The sequence below is a fragment of the Synchiropus splendidus genome, chromosome 4 (assembly GCF_027744825.2).
Source record: "Synchiropus splendidus isolate RoL2022-P1 chromosome 4, RoL_Sspl_1.0, whole genome shotgun sequence".
Taxonomy (NCBI): Eukaryota; Metazoa; Chordata; class Actinopteri; order Syngnathiformes; family Callionymidae; genus Synchiropus; species Synchiropus splendidus.
The window spans coordinates 3,606,251-3,622,813 of NC_071337.1; the positions used below are offsets into that span (position 1 = coordinate 3,606,251).

Genomic DNA, 16,563 nt, shown 5'->3' on the forward strand with positions numbered 1-16,563 from the left:
AAAAACCAAGCCCCTTAGGGTTTAAAGTAAATTATCATACAAGAGAAGTCACTGAAACACACAAAATCTTTTGAATAACAATGGCATTATATTTTGTGTTACCCTCTGAAGAGCCTTCAGGTGAGAAGTGTCATCGTGTGCTCAGCTTAGGAAGCGGTGTGGTGTCAAAGTCATAGTGACCAGGTGATGCGGAGGTGAGGACAGGTGGTTTGGCGTCATCTAGTGGTGATTCTTGGTGTTGCTTTGCCCTGGATCTTGTCACCACTCCTGCAGGGATGTCGTGTAGGGGAGCGATAGGAGGAGCTCCTTGAATTGGGGTTAGACAGCAGTGGGTGGAGCGATCGGCAATGGAGCCGCAACATGGTGCCTTTTGTGTGTCAGAGGCACTTGGATGAAGACCAGAGAAGCATTCATCAGTTTGCAGTCCCTCACACTTTCCCTGCATTTCAGCACATTTTTCACACTTTGGGCCTGTTTTATTTTCTTTGGCCTCTCTACATTGAGCCTCTTCCATCCACATTTTAAAAGATTTCTGGTGTTTCTCAAACTCACACTCCCCATTTCAATTTTCTTTTGTTTTTACTCATTTTCTCAACTTTTCCATTCTGTCTGTTTCTCAACATTTACAATTCATTCACACTCAATGTACCGTTCTCAGGAAACCCAAGATTATTCACCCATTCACACACACACTCCAAACATTCATCCCTGTATTTGTCTTTCATGATTTTCATACATGGAGCTGTACACTTTGACTCCTCCATCTCACTTTTGTTGTTACCCATTATTCTCTTTTTCATAAAACAAAAACAAAACAAAAAACAAAACAAACTTCTCGTTGTTAACCACTGAACACAGGTCTTTTACGGTGAGTCCCCGACTCAGGGAAGCACTGCTTTTAACAGTGAATGCGACACAGCTCCCAGACCTTGTCTGTAATCTGAATCCCTCACTCAGGTGAGCGCTTCTGTCATTCACAGATGTGAAATCCCAGACTTCACATCTGAGTCCCCAACTCAGATTAGAGCTCTTTTACCTTTGCGCAACCGAGAGCCCCGATCTGGTCTTCGCATTGGATCCCTGACCCAAAGTTCAGCTGTGGTACCAGTTAAAAACAGAGAACTCTCAGCTTCAATGCGTACAAAATTTGTGCTTTACTGTAATTTGGCGTTTGCATTGTTGGATGGATCCTGAGGTGACATCTGATCCAGAAGCAGTCGTTCCTCCCATCCTTCATTGATTTTGGGTCAGAGGAATGGAATGGAATAGCCTTTATCGTCAGTGTACCACAAGTAGTAACAACGAAATTGAACTCCCGTCCGACACGACATAACAAGACATAACAGGGAGGACAGAAGTAGCGATCACAGTAAGAATAGAGAACACAAGGAGGAGGGAGAACAAAAGCAACTCCCAAACTCAGCTCCTGTGAGTGGGGGCGCAGTGTGGGTATCGGAAAAAAACACCTCAGCACATGAGCACATCGAAGACACAACAACAGAACTCAAGGACTGCACATATCGGATGGGGGAGGCAGTTGGGATGGAGGACTCCCAGTGCAGATGAGGGAAGCCGCTGCCATTCAGGCGCCCCCATTCTTTCTGCGCTGAGAGGGAGGGAGGCACAGTGGGGGCCAAAGAAGGCGTTGAAGACAAGGGTGAAGAGGAAGGATGTCATTGTAATCCTGGGTGAACTACCCACGTCTGCCACTGGTCCAGCCATCGTCCTGGGATCCCACTTCTGACACCAAGTTTGGTGTGGAATTTCTTGACTTCAATAAAGAGAGAACTGTCTTTTATGGATACTTATTGAAGAATCTTTGCACAGAGAGTGAGAAGACAAGTTCGCTATATGAAGTTGAAACACTTCATACACTTTCATCTCTGGACGGCAGGGGGACACAATAACATTGGAGATAATGAGCAAGAATGTAGCAACAACCCTGAGCATCTGTGAGACGCTCGGTCTGCGCTCAGAGTTCTGATCACAAGGAGGAATGGTTTAACAAAAAACAATGAGGCAGCCTTCACCAGTTACGTTCCATTAGTCTGAACAGAAACAATAACTTTTCCCTCACAAGAGTCACGTGACGCTCCTCAGCGACGCCTCACAGTCGCTCCAGAGTGTGATATTAAACCAGCATCAGGCTTCAGGCTTCATGAGTCCTGGACACAGGAAAGTGATATGGAACAGAGCCTCCTCCCTTCACCTGTGAACATGAGTCATGATGGAAAGACAAAGTGTCTGAATTCATCTTCCCTCATGGGAGACGTGTCATCTGACGGTGACTCGGAGCGCAGCCCTCATTAGTTTGAGAAGAAAGAAGCCAGTGGACGTCAGATTCACAGATGAAGATTAAAGGTCCAATCTGGCTCAGGAACGTCTCTGTGAGCCTCACTCAGTGTTGGTGAGGCAGATAGTTCATGTCTTCATGTTTGTCTCATGATCTCGATGGTGTCTAACGTGATCATGGTTTTGTTTATTGTTGATGATCTTGGACGTGAAAATACATATTCAACAAAAAGAATTCATGAATATTCTCTGATATTAATGATATATTAATTCAAATAAACTGTTACATACACAGAATTACCCATTTTTGTGGTCTTAAAAGACAATTAAATTTTGATCACTATATTTGGTGCAATACCCTTTGAACACTGTATCTTCGCTTCACCTTGCTCAGCTCACTGAACTAATTGTTTTGACTGGTGGAGGCAGAGCTTCGAATGTTGACACTGTTCCCTGTCTGTGCAAGGAGCCTGCAACGTTGATCTCCAGTTCATTAGATTAGATAAGATGGACGTCTTTAGTACCACAGTGGGGAAATTCAACATGGGCTCAAGATGAGACTTTTGGTTCTTCTGTTCCTCCTGGAGATCCACGATGCTGCTGCAGGTAAATGCGTAACAAAGTCGCTTGATGTGTCGATGTTGGAAGGGATTCAGGACTGGTTTTCTTTTGCTGATCGTCTTTACTTTCACTTATACCGGGAGGCAGTTGTGCCTTTGTTTCTTCAGTAATCATATCTCACATACTAATATAGAACTGTAACTTCACATTGTCAAATAATTCCAACCAATGGAGACCATCTGTGTTTGCAGGGTTGGAACTAAAACCCACGCCCACTGCAGCTCTTTGAGGACCGGTTTGACAACTTTGACACAGATGGCATTAATGCGAATATTTATTCAATTGAGTTGTTGTCGAGGCAGCGCAATGAAACACAGATATATTTACATCAAAAAGATCCCAGGAAAGGTTTGTTTGTGGCCATGCCTGTATTTCAACAATTGACCTGAGGGTAAACATTGCATTTGATTATTCTTGTTGACTTTATTGTTGAGATGGCGTATTTGTATTTATTTACATTTGAGTTCAGACCTGACATGATCATCACAATGCTTTCTTATCATTGATATTCCTAATTTTTTAATTTTATCATTGATATTCCCAATTTTCACACTTTATTTTAATGTTTCCAATACTGCAGTTGGGATTTAGTGTGCAATTCTGGGGGCTGGAGGGAATTTGTTTTCTGCATTATTCACTAAACACAAGAATCATTCTCTCGTCCGATCAACACAAAATCTGATCAAATTAACACAAACACAGAAGAGTGATTTATGTGATTGATTTTCGTGAGATAAACACAGTCATAGTCAGAAATGCAATGTGACTAATGATTGGCATCTTAGTGTTTTGGTTTCCTCCCTTGGTGACATCATCAGACGATGACGATGACGTCATCATGTCAGCAGAGAAATGCTTTGGCTGTGACTCCTGGAGGATTTGACATGTTGTCTCTTGTTTTCCACAGTGTTTCATTCACTCAGGTATTTTTACACTGCATCATCTGGAGTTCCAAACTTCCCTGAGTTTGTGGCTGTTGGTTTGGTGGATGGCGTTCAGATCCTTCGCTACGACAGCAACAGCAGGAGAGTTGAACTCAAACAGGACTGGATGAAGCAAGTCATCGCTGATGATCCGAGTTATTTAGAGAGAAACACACAGCATGCTTTTGGTTCACAGCAGGTCTTTAAGAACAACATTGGAGTCGCCAAACAACGATTCAACCAAACTGGAGGTTTGAATTTCTCTTTCTATTTCACAATGTGGGGGTCCTCTCATGGTCATCACCCTTTCCCCAGCCTCTCCCCCTAAACCTCACCATCCAAAACACATGGCTCACCTGATCCAGGACTCTGAACCAGACTGGAACCCAATACACCCCCATGTGTTACACGCACACATGTTCACACACTCTCAGCAACACACACAAGATCTGAAATGTCAATATGGACAATATTGCACTTTTTTGTGGGGCGTCACTTTAAGAGTGAACAGCTCTCACTCTGCTGCTCTTCTCTCTCAGGGGTTCACACAGTTCAAAGGATGGTCGGATGTGAGTGGGACGATGAGACCGGACTGGTCAGAGGTTATCGTCAGGATGCTTATGATGGAGAAGACTTCCTTGCGTTCGACCTGAAGACTCTGACATGGATCGCTGCAAAGCCACAGGCTGTCATCACCAAACACAAGTGGGACAGTGATGAGGGTAGAAACAAATATTGGCAGTACTACCTGACCCAGATCTGCCCTGAGTGGCTGAAGAAGTATGTGAACTACGGCAAGAGGCGCCTGCTGAGAACAGGTAGGTCACATGACCTGAGGCTTCACTGCCTCTTCCTCTCCTGACTCTCCAAACATGAATGTGCTTGTGACTGCCTTCCTGTCTGTGTGTGTCCGCGATGGACTGCTGCGGGAGCCTGTTCCCCTTGCTGGCTGGGACCAGTGTTTGACAATGGGAAGCAAAGACTTTCTCTCTGACTCCACCTCAGTCTGGACTTTCCTCCTTCAGATCACTGCTGTGCTTTCTTCTCTTGACCCTTGACCTTCTGTCTTCACCAGAGCTTCCAAGAGTGGCTCTCCTCCAGAAGAAGCCCACCTCTCCAGTCGTCTGCCACGCCACAGGTTTCTTCCCCGCAGCAGCCATGTTGTTCTGGACCAAAGACGGAGAGGAGCTTCACAAAGACGTGGACGTGGGAGAGGTTCTTCCCAACCCTGACGGAACCTTCCAGATGAGAGCCGAGCTCAGACTGTCGGACCCATCCGTGGACTGGGGGAGGTACAGCTGTGTGTTCCAGCTGGCTGGTGTGATGGAGGACGTGGTGACCCCGCTGAGGAAAGAAGACATCTGGACCAACAGTAAGGTTCCTCCATCTTTGTTCTCAGCAGGTCACATGGTCTCACCGTAGAAGTGAAGAGCTGAGTCTGGAGAGCAGCAGGACTTCCTCATTCTAGCTCAGGACCAGTTCCACCTCCTCATTTAGGGGGTCTTCTTAGTGTCCCAGCACCTTCTCCAAGTGTGTTGTGTGACTGAAGATGAATGTTGTCCAGCTGTTGGAGTGTGTTGCTTTCATCACAGACTTGATCAGAAACCTGGATCTGGACTGAGCCTCCCACATTGTTTCAACCTTCATGTCCAAAGTCTTTCACCTTGTGACCTGTGTGAAGCCACACTCTGACGTGGTGATGCTGTTTTGTCATTGTGTCTCCAGGAGAGCCTGACCTGAACCTGGGGCTCATCGTCGGAGCTGTGGTGGCAGCTGTGGTCGTACTTGGTCTGATGGTTGCTGGGTTCTTCGTCTACAGAAGAAGAAGAACTGGTGAGGAGTCACACACAGATGAGTTTATTGGAGCATCATAGAGAGACACAACATTACTGGAACACAAAGATGGGAGGCAAAGATCACAGCAGTTTGAATGGACAGCAGGGGGCGATCACACTGTCAAGGTGTTCTTGGAACTTCTCTCTTCCTTTGTTGGCCTCAGGGTTTGATGTGGACTCAGATGATCTCAGTTTTTCATGTTTGGAATCATCAGGTTGGAAAACTTTCACAACTGACACTAATTCAAACTAGTGATGTACGGATCGAGAGATGAGAAGTACTTTTCTTCCGTCCGTTATGTATTAGCGTAGCACGCTGCTCCGTGCAGTCAGGACTCATTCGTAATCAGTGCCGCTGAATGGCAGACCGTAAGCGGATGTGTGGCGCTACTTCAGTGCCACAAACAACTAAGAAGCTGTGTGTGACGCCTGTCTAAAAACAATAAGATGTTGTGGTTAAATCACGGAGTTCAATACGACACATATGCGTCTATGTGGTGCGTATGGGACTGTTCAGCGTCCGCCTCAGGTGTGGCTGCCAGGTCGGGACAAATGTCTCTGGCGGAGTCATTCCAAGCATGAGGCAGGCAATATCCAGGTAAAGTAAAGTCATAAACACGGTATTTTCCGTACTATAGAGCGCACCGGAATATTTGCCGCACCCACCAAATCTTAGAAGGAAAATGGATCTTTTTCATACAGAAGCCGCACCAGTCTATAAGCCGCGGGTGCACTGTTGCTGTCAGCGCCACAGAAAATGCATGAGGATCACTTCTAGCGATCCTCTAGTACTAGTTTTGAAAACGGGGTCCGAGACCGACTCATGAAACAATCTTGCCAATGTTCTGAACTCCAGTCATGAACTCCTCACATCTTATTTACATTTCAAGTGTTAAAAAAGCGCTGTTTTCACCGTCCAGTAGATCGTCTGTGTTAGCAGAGCTGCGGACACGCGGGCGAAAACAGCGCAATTTGAGCGCTTTAAAGGTAAATAAAACGCCTGTGATGTCATCGGTTTGATGTGATGAGGCTCAATATTTCTGCCAGCAAAGAGCATGCTCATTAGACTGTAAAAACTAGGGAGGCTCCGAGAGACAGGGAGAGCATTCAACCTCTTTCATGAAAGTTCCCACTCTGGACGTTTGCAAACGTTTCAGATTCAGGTGGTGGACCGCAAACGCTGCATCTGACACACACAAGACCGCAGTGGATTCGGCTGCGGTTGATTCAGTCTTAAACCAACACCTGAGAAAGGCTGAAATTAATGATTATTTCTTGGGCAATATGTTATATATCTCGCCACTAAATCCTTATGGAAACAGACGTCCCATTTTCGCGAAGACACCACGGCTGTTGTTTGTGTCACACTTCTTCGGTCTTCTTTTATTATACAGATAGAACACACACAACACTCAAACAATACAGACGCCCCCTAATTCCCCCCTCCTATAGTCACGCACCAACACTGACTCCCCAACAACAAACTGTCTGTCCTTAGCGTGTTGCCGCTGTAGTTGTTGTGCCTCCTGTGACCTGTGTACTACCCCAGCAACACTGGGTTTCAAACAGTCCAGCCGCGAACGCAGCCTGCGTCCAAGGAACAACATGGCTGGCGATTCCTGTGTCGTGGCGTGGGGGGTGTTGCGGTAGGTCAGCAGAAATGAATCCAGGCGTTGCTGCACTGGTGCTGTACCTTCGGAGGATTTCAATGCATGCTTGAACGTTTGCACAAAACGCTCAGCCAAACCATTGGTGGCAGGATGATATGGTGCAGATCGAATGTGTTTGACTCCATTTAACCTCAGAAACGTACTGAAGTCTTCTGAACAAAACTGAGGTCCATTGTCACTGACAAGAATGTGGGGGGTGCCATAGCGACTAAGAAGTCCCCTCAGCACTTGAATAGTCCTGTTAGCTGTGGTACTGTCCATAATATGCAATTCAGGCCACTTGCAATGTGCGTCCACAGCGACCAGGTACATATGTCCTTCAAATGGACCAGCAAAGTCCACGTGTATCCTTTCCCAGGGACTGGAGGGCCACAGCCACGGGTGGAGAGGTGCGAGCCCAGGCTCTTTTTGTACACGCTGACATGAGGGGCAGGATTTAGCCTGGAGCTCAATCTGTGAATCAATGCCGGGCCACCATACATAACTGCGTGCCAAGGACTTCATCCTCACCACACCTGGATGTGCTGCGTGTAACTCCTTCAGAACGTGGGGGCGCAGTCCAGGTGGAACTATCACTCTCACACCCCACATGAGACAGTCCTGCTGTATTGTGAGATCATGGCGACGCAGTATATAAGGTGAATACTTCTCATCTGCATCTTTTGCAGCTGGAAAACGACCAGTCGAGACCATTTCTAGGATGTGAGACAAAATGGGATCAGACTTGGTGTGACGTCTGATTTCAGAGTTACTAACTGGTAGCATGTCCAGCTGGGCAGTGTAGAACACCTCTACTGCGCTTGGTGTCTCGTGATGGACATGAGGAAGTGGCAACCTTGACAGTCCATCAGCATTTGCATGTAAAGAACCCTTCCTGTATTCGATGGTGTAATCATGCGCTGACAGGAGAAGTGCCCATCGCTGCATCCTAGCCGCAGCCATTGATGGTGTACTTTTCAGTGGGCTCAAGATGGAGGTCAGTGGACGATGGTCAGTGAGCAGCGTGAACTTGTTATCATACAGATACTGGTGGAACTTGCGTACTCCAAAGACTATCGCCAAGGCCTCTCTCTCTATCTGAGCATAATTTTGCTCTGCTTTGCTGAGAGTTTGGGATGCATATGCTATGGGTCTTTCAGCACCACCAGGCATGACGTGTGAAAGCACTGCTCCGACCCCGTAGGATGATGCATCACATGCCAAACGAAGAGGAAGCCCTGAGTTGTAGTGGGTCAGCACTTCTTCTTCTTCACACTAGTAGTGTTTTTGCTTTCTGGAATGCTCACTCACAGGCAGGTGTCCACTGCCACTTCTTCTCTTTGTTCAGCAGTTCATTTAATGGTTGCAAGACAGTAGCTAGGTCAGGAATGAAACGACCATAATAGTTTAACATTCCCAGGAATGAACGTAGCTGAGTGACATCACCTGGTGCTGGTGCTTCCACAATAGCACGTACCTTATCTGGAGATTTGTGGAGACCAGTAGCATCAATGATATGGCCCAGGACTCCTGGAAAAACATGCATTTCTCATGCTTGAGGTGCAGGTCATACTCCTCTAGGCTGCCCAGGACTACATCCAGTGTTTTCAGATGTGTCTGCTTATCAGGACCACTGATGAGGATGTCGTCCAGATAACAGTGAGTATATGGCAGTCCAAGTAGCACTTGGTCCATGGCTTTCTGGAACAAGGCAGGCGATGACGTTACACACTTTGCTGAAATGTTGACCTGATAGTGATGCAAAAAGATCCTCAATGCGTGGAATGGGGTATTTATCAACACAGAGGGCCGGGTTGATGGTGACTTTGAAATCCCCACAAAGTCTCACTGTACCATCTTTTTTTTGCTGACTGGCACCACTGGTGTTCCCCAGTCACTATGCTCCACTGGTGAAATCACTTCCAGGTCCGTTAAACGTTTCAGCTCTGCTTCTACTCGAGGTCGAAGAGCATAAGGCACGTTTCGTGGAGGACAGAATTTTGGTGTACTGTCAGGTCTCAAGGTCAGTCGGGCTTGAATTCCTTTCATGGTGCCTAGCTGTTGAGAGAAAAAGGCTGAGTGTCTCTTTAACACCGTCTCCAAGTTTTCTTTTTCTACTTGCTCTGTACTATACACAGTTCTTAAGTCTTTCCAGTTCAACTTAATTACTCTCAGCCACTCTCTGCCAAACAATGGAGGTGCATCCACTTTCACTACATACAAAGGCAGTTTAGCCTGTTGTTTATTTTAACTTTACTTGCACTTTGATGACCCCTTCTGGTGCCAGTGGTTCTCCCGTGTATGTCTTTAATATGACATCTGTAGGTTGGAGGGGCAGCTTACTCAGAGTACTTTTGTATAATTCCAAGGGAATCAATGACACTGCAGCTCCTGTATCCAACTCCATCTCCATTTTCTTTCCATGAATTTCAGGCAACACAGATATGCATGAAGGCAAAGAATATAGCCCCAACTCACAGTCTGTGTCAGATTTTGTGTCTTCACTTTCACTATTGCCTTCTCTGGTCTCTACATGATATATTCTTTTCTTTCTATCTTTTGCACTGTGTTTCTTTGTATTACCTCTCTGTTCCAGTCTTTGGGGCTTCCTTTCTTTGGCTTGGCTACTTTTGTCTTTACTCCTGCACATGCGTTTGGTGTGGCCTTTCCTCCCACGCTGATGGAAATCGCGATCCTTATACCAGCAGTCCTCTTCTGAGTGATTCATTTTCCCACAGCGGCGGCATCTTTCACCTCTCTGTGCCAACACGGCGTTCACTTTGAGCGAGCTGCTTAATTGCTAGATGTCGCCCGCAGCCGTCTCAGCCGACACTGCGTAATCCACTGCTTTCTGAAAGGCCTTTCTCCGTTAAAAGACGCTTCTGCACGGTGTCACACTTTAATCCGCACATGAATCTGTCTCGTAGAAATGTTCTGACAATCCTTTTAGTACAGCCACATACTGTGCCACAGTTTCCTCTTCACCCTGGTTCCGCTTGTGGAATCGGAACCTTTCCGCTATAACGAGCGGTCTCGGAGCGAAATGAGTTCACAAAACCTCCACAACATTGTCATAGTCTCGTTCCCCCGGCTTGTCGGGAGCAACCAAACTGTGGAGAAGTCCTTAAATCTTTGCCCCCATCACACTAAACAGCAGCGGCAATCTCTTCGCGGACTCCTCGGATGAAGACTGGCTCATTAACTCAAAAAAGTTCACTCCTTAGCTCCTCTCAGTAGCTTGCCTTCATGCAGTGCGTGGTCGATCTTTTTACGTCCATCCACACTTGACTCTCACCGGCAGTTCAGATGATGAGAAAAGTTCAGGATTGCACGACTCGTCGCCAATTTATGTTATACTGTATATCTTGCCACTAAATCCTTATGGAAACACACGTCCCATTATCGCGGAGAGAAACGACACCACGGCTGTTGTTTGTGTCGCACTTCTTCGGTCTTCCTTCTATTATACAGATAGAACACACACAATACCCAAACAATACAGACGCCCCCTAATGCTCAGTCTCAGCATGGCGTCCATTAATCCCATACACAACACAATATGCTTCGCGTTCTGAATGTCACGCTCAGACCGGCGAGTGACTCCTGGTTCCTGCAGTTTCACTTTCATGAGCACCAGAAAACTCACTGTGCTCCGTCAAGTGCTGGTGTTTTAAATATCGTATTGAATTTGTGGTGCCTTTTAACATGCATGTGCTGCAGATGCAAACTTGACATGACAGACTGAAAAAAGCGTCCGCATTAGACACGCCGTTGCCAAGCGAGTGGCGAGTCGGCAAGGAGGGAGGGAGGAGCGGACATGTCACACACTGCGGGGGGTGCCTCATCAGAGCACCGGTGGTCACATTCGGATTTTGTAATCGGCATTCACCAATCACGCTGAGATCAGCCCTTCATAATCGGTGGCTGATCGATTGGAGCATCCCTTGTAAAAATCCATATATTAGCCGCATCGTTTTATAAGCCGCAGGGTTCAGACCACGAGAAAAAAGTTGCGGCTTATAATCCGGAAAATAACGGTAATAGTAATAAAGTTGCTGAAATAATCACTGACATCATGTCACCCATCCAGACTTCAGCCTAGATTAATTCATGGAAGGATTCCGAGGTAGTTCACCATTTAAAGTAGATCTTTTTAAGAAATAAAAACACAAGTTTAGCTACCAAAATATTGTATTATTTCCAATCAAAGTTGAACTGCAAAATTAGTTAAATTAATATTTATAACTTGAATATTGTGGCACTATTTGTTTAAATATTTGACCAGCAATTTCAGTTTTGTACTGGCAGAGAGATGGTAAATATGCTGTTTGTAGTGGTTGTTAAAAATTAAAGAATAATTTATTTAAATGTTTTATTTTTTTAGAGAAAATAAATAAATACACAATAAACAAGTTAGCCATTCTTGGAAGCTATGATTAGGAACATAATTGCAACATCAAATTGTGTAATTTCACTGCAAATGAAAATCGTAAACGTGTCAGACGCCGTCTCTTGCCGGCGGAAATGCCTGCCATCCCCGTCTCCAGAGAACCAGAGGAGGCAGGAAAGTGAGTCCTGTCAAGTTCCTGACAGTAACCAGCCTGTTGTTCTTCTCCTTCCAGCCAAAGCTCCTCCATCTTGTAAGTACAGCTGCTTCACTGTCATCACCACCATCCACTGATCCTCCTTGACTGCAGTGATGGTTCCTGTGTGATCAGACTGTGAGCTCAGATCAACTCTCTTGTTTCAGCCAACAACATCTACTCTGTGGAGGATCTGCCGCTCAAGCCGGACACACGCCCTCCTTCTCCTGGTAAGTGAGCTCTCGTGGACCTTTGAGCTTCAGCTTCAGTCAGGACCTTCATCTTGTGACGTGTGAGTGAGAGACACACAACTGCTGAGGTCAGCAGGAGTTGACTGAGATGGCAGTGATGGTTCCTGTGTGATCAGGCTGTGAGCTCAGATCAACTTTCTTGTTTCAGCCAACTACATTTGTATGGAGGATCTGACGCTGAGGCCAGACATAGACAGACCATGGCACCCGGTAAGTGACCTCTCCTGGTTTTTTGAGCTTCAGGTCCAGTCAGGACCAGTGGTGTAAACTTGTTTTTTTGCAACCCATCCCAGACTGATGAATCATGGAACGACGCCATTCGCAAACCAAGATGTCCTCGGCACCATTATACTCTCCGACTGCAATATTGTACATGCAATCACGTGTAGATGTTCAATAAAGCGCAGGTCTGTGAGATACAACAGTAACTGAGAGATGGAACCAGTAAATGTATGACGAAAAGAAATAGAGACCAATAGACAGAGTGAATTCAAGACTGAAAGAACAAAATGAAAGAACCTCAAATGTAGCATTGGAAATTACTGACAGACGGATCTTTTCTGTACTGACAAATACGACATGACACATGGTGACCCCTGAGACACGGTGGGCAAGTATTAGGGGCCAAAAAGAGCCAACAACAGGTTCAATGCTCCTCTGAGTCATGACAGATAACACAGGAGTCTCGTTAGTGTGAGGTTCAGGTCCTGTTCCCAAGTCTCTGTTCAAGAGGAGCTTGTCTCATAGCAATTAGCTTATTAGAAAGTAACGATTAGCTTAGCATCACCAAAGCATTAGCACTAGAGATTAGCATTAGCATGAAATACAGCGATGAATAAACATTTAGTTTGAACCAACTTAAAATCCCACTTTAGCAGTAGCATGCTATCAAGCATGGCACCAGAGTCACGAAGCAAGATTCTGTTTAAGGTACATTATTTTCTTGGCGATTCAGATTTTCAGGGGGCGGGGCTACCTGGCGTTTCCTCCGACAAATGCTGACATCTGATACATTTATTTTCAATAGGTTTCCGGTTTAGAATAGTTTAGAATCACAGAAAGAAGAAAGCTATCAGTAAAAGTTTGACTGAAAAAGTAGAGAGTTGTTCATAACTGATGGAAATACCATCCATGAAAGACCATTGAGTTTCTGTGGCAGGTGGAGGTGTGTTTTTCACAGTGTTCTGCTCCAGTTGAACCCACATGGGACGTTCTGTTATTGAAGTACGACCAGTGTGTGATACACTGTAAAGTAGCAGCCCAATAGCAAGAGTGGAAGTGGGGTAAACCCATGGCCCCCATTAGTTTAGACTTTAGAAGGTGGAGTGTAGCAAGTCTGGGTGCTTCACTCCTCCATATGTTGGATGAAACAACGGAGTCTAACACGTCAACAAATGTTTGGCTTTAAACACTGGCATGGCTTGAAAAAGATCGATACATTTTGGAAGAATGTGAATTTTTATTGAATCATTTTTCCCTGTTAAGGTTGAATATATCAAGGTTTAAAGAGTTTTAGCATGTTGTTTTTCCTGGTGACAGTAATGCCGAGATGAGGAACTGAAGTCAAAACTGTCTTTGCTCACCATAAGTCGGCATTAGTTCACTTTTGTGCAAATGAAGCTAAGAACCTGGGAGTATTTTTATAGAAGGTTTTTAATGTTCAGATGGATTGTATATTATCTATTGTCTTCTCCCTGTTTGCTACTGAACCACTATTGTATTTCCACATGTTGGGATGAATAAAGTCTATGTCTGTCTAAAGAGAAACTTTGTACTCGGTTGCTTTCCTCCATGTTCCTGTGATATAGTATATATTAATCCAGATGATATGAAAAAGCTTCCATGTGTGGACGGAAGTGAGTTAATAAACCCAGTCTGACCTGAACCCTCAGGGGTCCAGCGTTTTGATTTTTACCTTTGTATTCAAGCTTTGAAACAATGTACCTGGCCATGTTTAGGGGTCATTGTTTCAGCTGAATGGATGTGCAGTCAATACACTCCAACCCATTGGACCAAAAATCACTCACAAAAAGAAACAAATCAGAGTATGAAAAACAAAGTGATATTTTGCCATTTATACAATAAAAATGTAGGATATGCACAACCCTTATTGTTATTTTACGACTTTATTAAAAGACATCTGATTTCAGTTCAAAATCTGAAATTGGTAGAATACTGCTATCCAACCCGAATGAAAATTCTTCTCATTGGTTACAAAAGGACTGTAGTTGCAGATGGTCATGACTCACAAGAACTGGGCTTGATCAAGAGTCCTCAAAGTAGCGGCGAGTCAGTGGTCTCTCAATATCCAGATTTATTCAAAGGGTTTGGTGTTTTACCTTTTACCTCTAAATACTGTTGAAAGATGACGCACAACCTGTGGTTCAGGCCCCCAGACGGGTTCCAGTAGCACCACGAGGCAAACTGAAGAATGAAACAGAATGGCATCACTCGGAGTGACTTGAACTTTAAGAAAGAAAAAAAGTCTATAAATGTTGAGCACTTTGGTTCTGAGTGAGAAAGGTGTTCGGGTTCAAAAATGTATGACACTGTTTACTTCTCAAAAGGAGGGGACGTTGTGATATTGTGTATTTCCATACGACCACCAGGTGGAGGTGCGGTATAGGTTCTGTTTTACATTAACAATGGATGCGTGCCTCGGTACTTTGTCCTGGATCTTCGGACATTAAAGTTGTGAAAAGTACCCAAGCTTCTTTGTTGAATCAAGAAACAACACAAGCGGAAGTCAGATTCACCAATGAGGATTAAAACTCCAATCTGGCTCAGGAACGTCACTGTGAGTCTCACTCAGTGTTGGTGAGGCAGATAGTTCATGTCTTCATGTTTGTCTCATGATCTTGATGGTGTTGTAGCCGAGCTGTTCTGCAGAAGAGGAATTTAGGACTCAAGAACTAGATAGTTTCATTGAACAGCGGCCCCGAACGTTGCCGCTCCCTTTATTGTCAACACCAATCAACCGTTCCACATTTCCGTTACCCCTCCAAAATAAAACGGACCCACGCGTAGCGACAGAGACAAACAACAAATATAACTCCTTACAGTTCTCCCCCCCTTCAAGAAAGAAACGTCCCCGTTTCACCGCATGAAAAGGCAATACCATTCCAAACACTGTGCCCACAGAAATACAATGAATATATATATATATATATATACACACACAAGTATCACTTAGAACCTTGGTATTAGGAACTACTACTCCCACCTGTCCCTATATACCAGATTAGCTGATATATGACAGATTTAAAACACACCAAGGAATGATATATGTCTGACAGGTTTGACATGAAGCATAACTCTATCTTAACAGAACATTAACAGAACACCATTAAGACATAACAAAGTTATCAAAGTGGGATGGGACCCTAACTCGTCTCCCTGCACGAGTCACAGCCTGAGGAGGCCCCCTTGTGGCATTCTCCGGAATGGGGTTATCACTCTCCATCCCAACATTTTCAATGCACTCAGCCTGCTCGTTTTGCTGTGAAGGCAAAAAAACAATGGGGTTTTCAACAGGAACAGGCAATGTATATGGTTTTAGACGATCATAATGAACAACTTGAGTACGACCGTCCAGCTCAAATGCATCACCGATTTGATAGGTCAATCCTGTTTCTCCCTGCGTTTCACACACAGACATGACACGATATGGACCTTTCCAATGTGCAGCAAGTTTCAAACGACCCTCTGTCGGATTGTTCAACCACACCAAATCCCCAACAGCATATGAATGATGTCTAACTGTTGAGTCATAATACAGTTTCTGTTCCTCATGGGCGACCATATTGTTTAGCCGGGCCACCTTGAACACAGTGTCAAGTTTCAATGCTAATGAGGTGACAAAGTCAGGGTGCGTCAGCCCCTGATGTTGTCGACCAATTGGCACGAGCATATCCATGGGTGTTCTAGCCTCCCTTCCGTGTGTCAGGTAGAAAGGAGTGAAGCGTGTTGATGCATGGACTGAAGTGTTGTACGCAAACGCCACATGTTTCACGAAGTCATCCCATTCACCACCACAGTCAAGCAATGCTCTGGCCAGTTGGTTGATGAGAGTCCTGTTAAAACGTTCAACCATGCCATCCGATTTCGGATTATAAGGGCAGGTGCGTGTCTTCTTGATACCCAAAAGCATGCACAGTTTTTGGACAACCTCTGATTCAAACTGTCTACCTTGATCACTATGCAGAACTTCTGGAACCCCATGTGCCAGAACATAATCCTCGAATAAGCAGCCAGCAACAGTCTGAGCCGTTTGATTAGCCAGAGCATATAGATTGACATATTTAGTGAAATAATCTTCCACCACCAGCACATATCTATTGCCCTTTGAAGTTACAGGTAATTCAAGAATGTCCATCGCCACCCTCTGAAAAGGCCGTCCTGTTTGTACA

At 45.1% G+C, this 16,563-nt stretch overlaps 1 protein-coding gene across 1 annotated transcript in view; it reads left to right on the forward strand.

The window, feature by feature from the left end:
- Window positions 1–16,563, forward strand: part of LOC128757677 (class I histocompatibility antigen, F10 alpha chain-like) — a 69,920-nt gene that overhangs the window by 8,123 nt on the left and 45,234 nt on the right. The window contains exon 6 of the mRNA XM_053863156.1: window positions 11,943–11,960. Coding sequence (XP_053719131.1) covers window positions 11,943–11,960 — 18 coding nt within the window. The remainder of the gene's footprint in view (window positions 1–11,942; window positions 11,961–16,563) is intronic.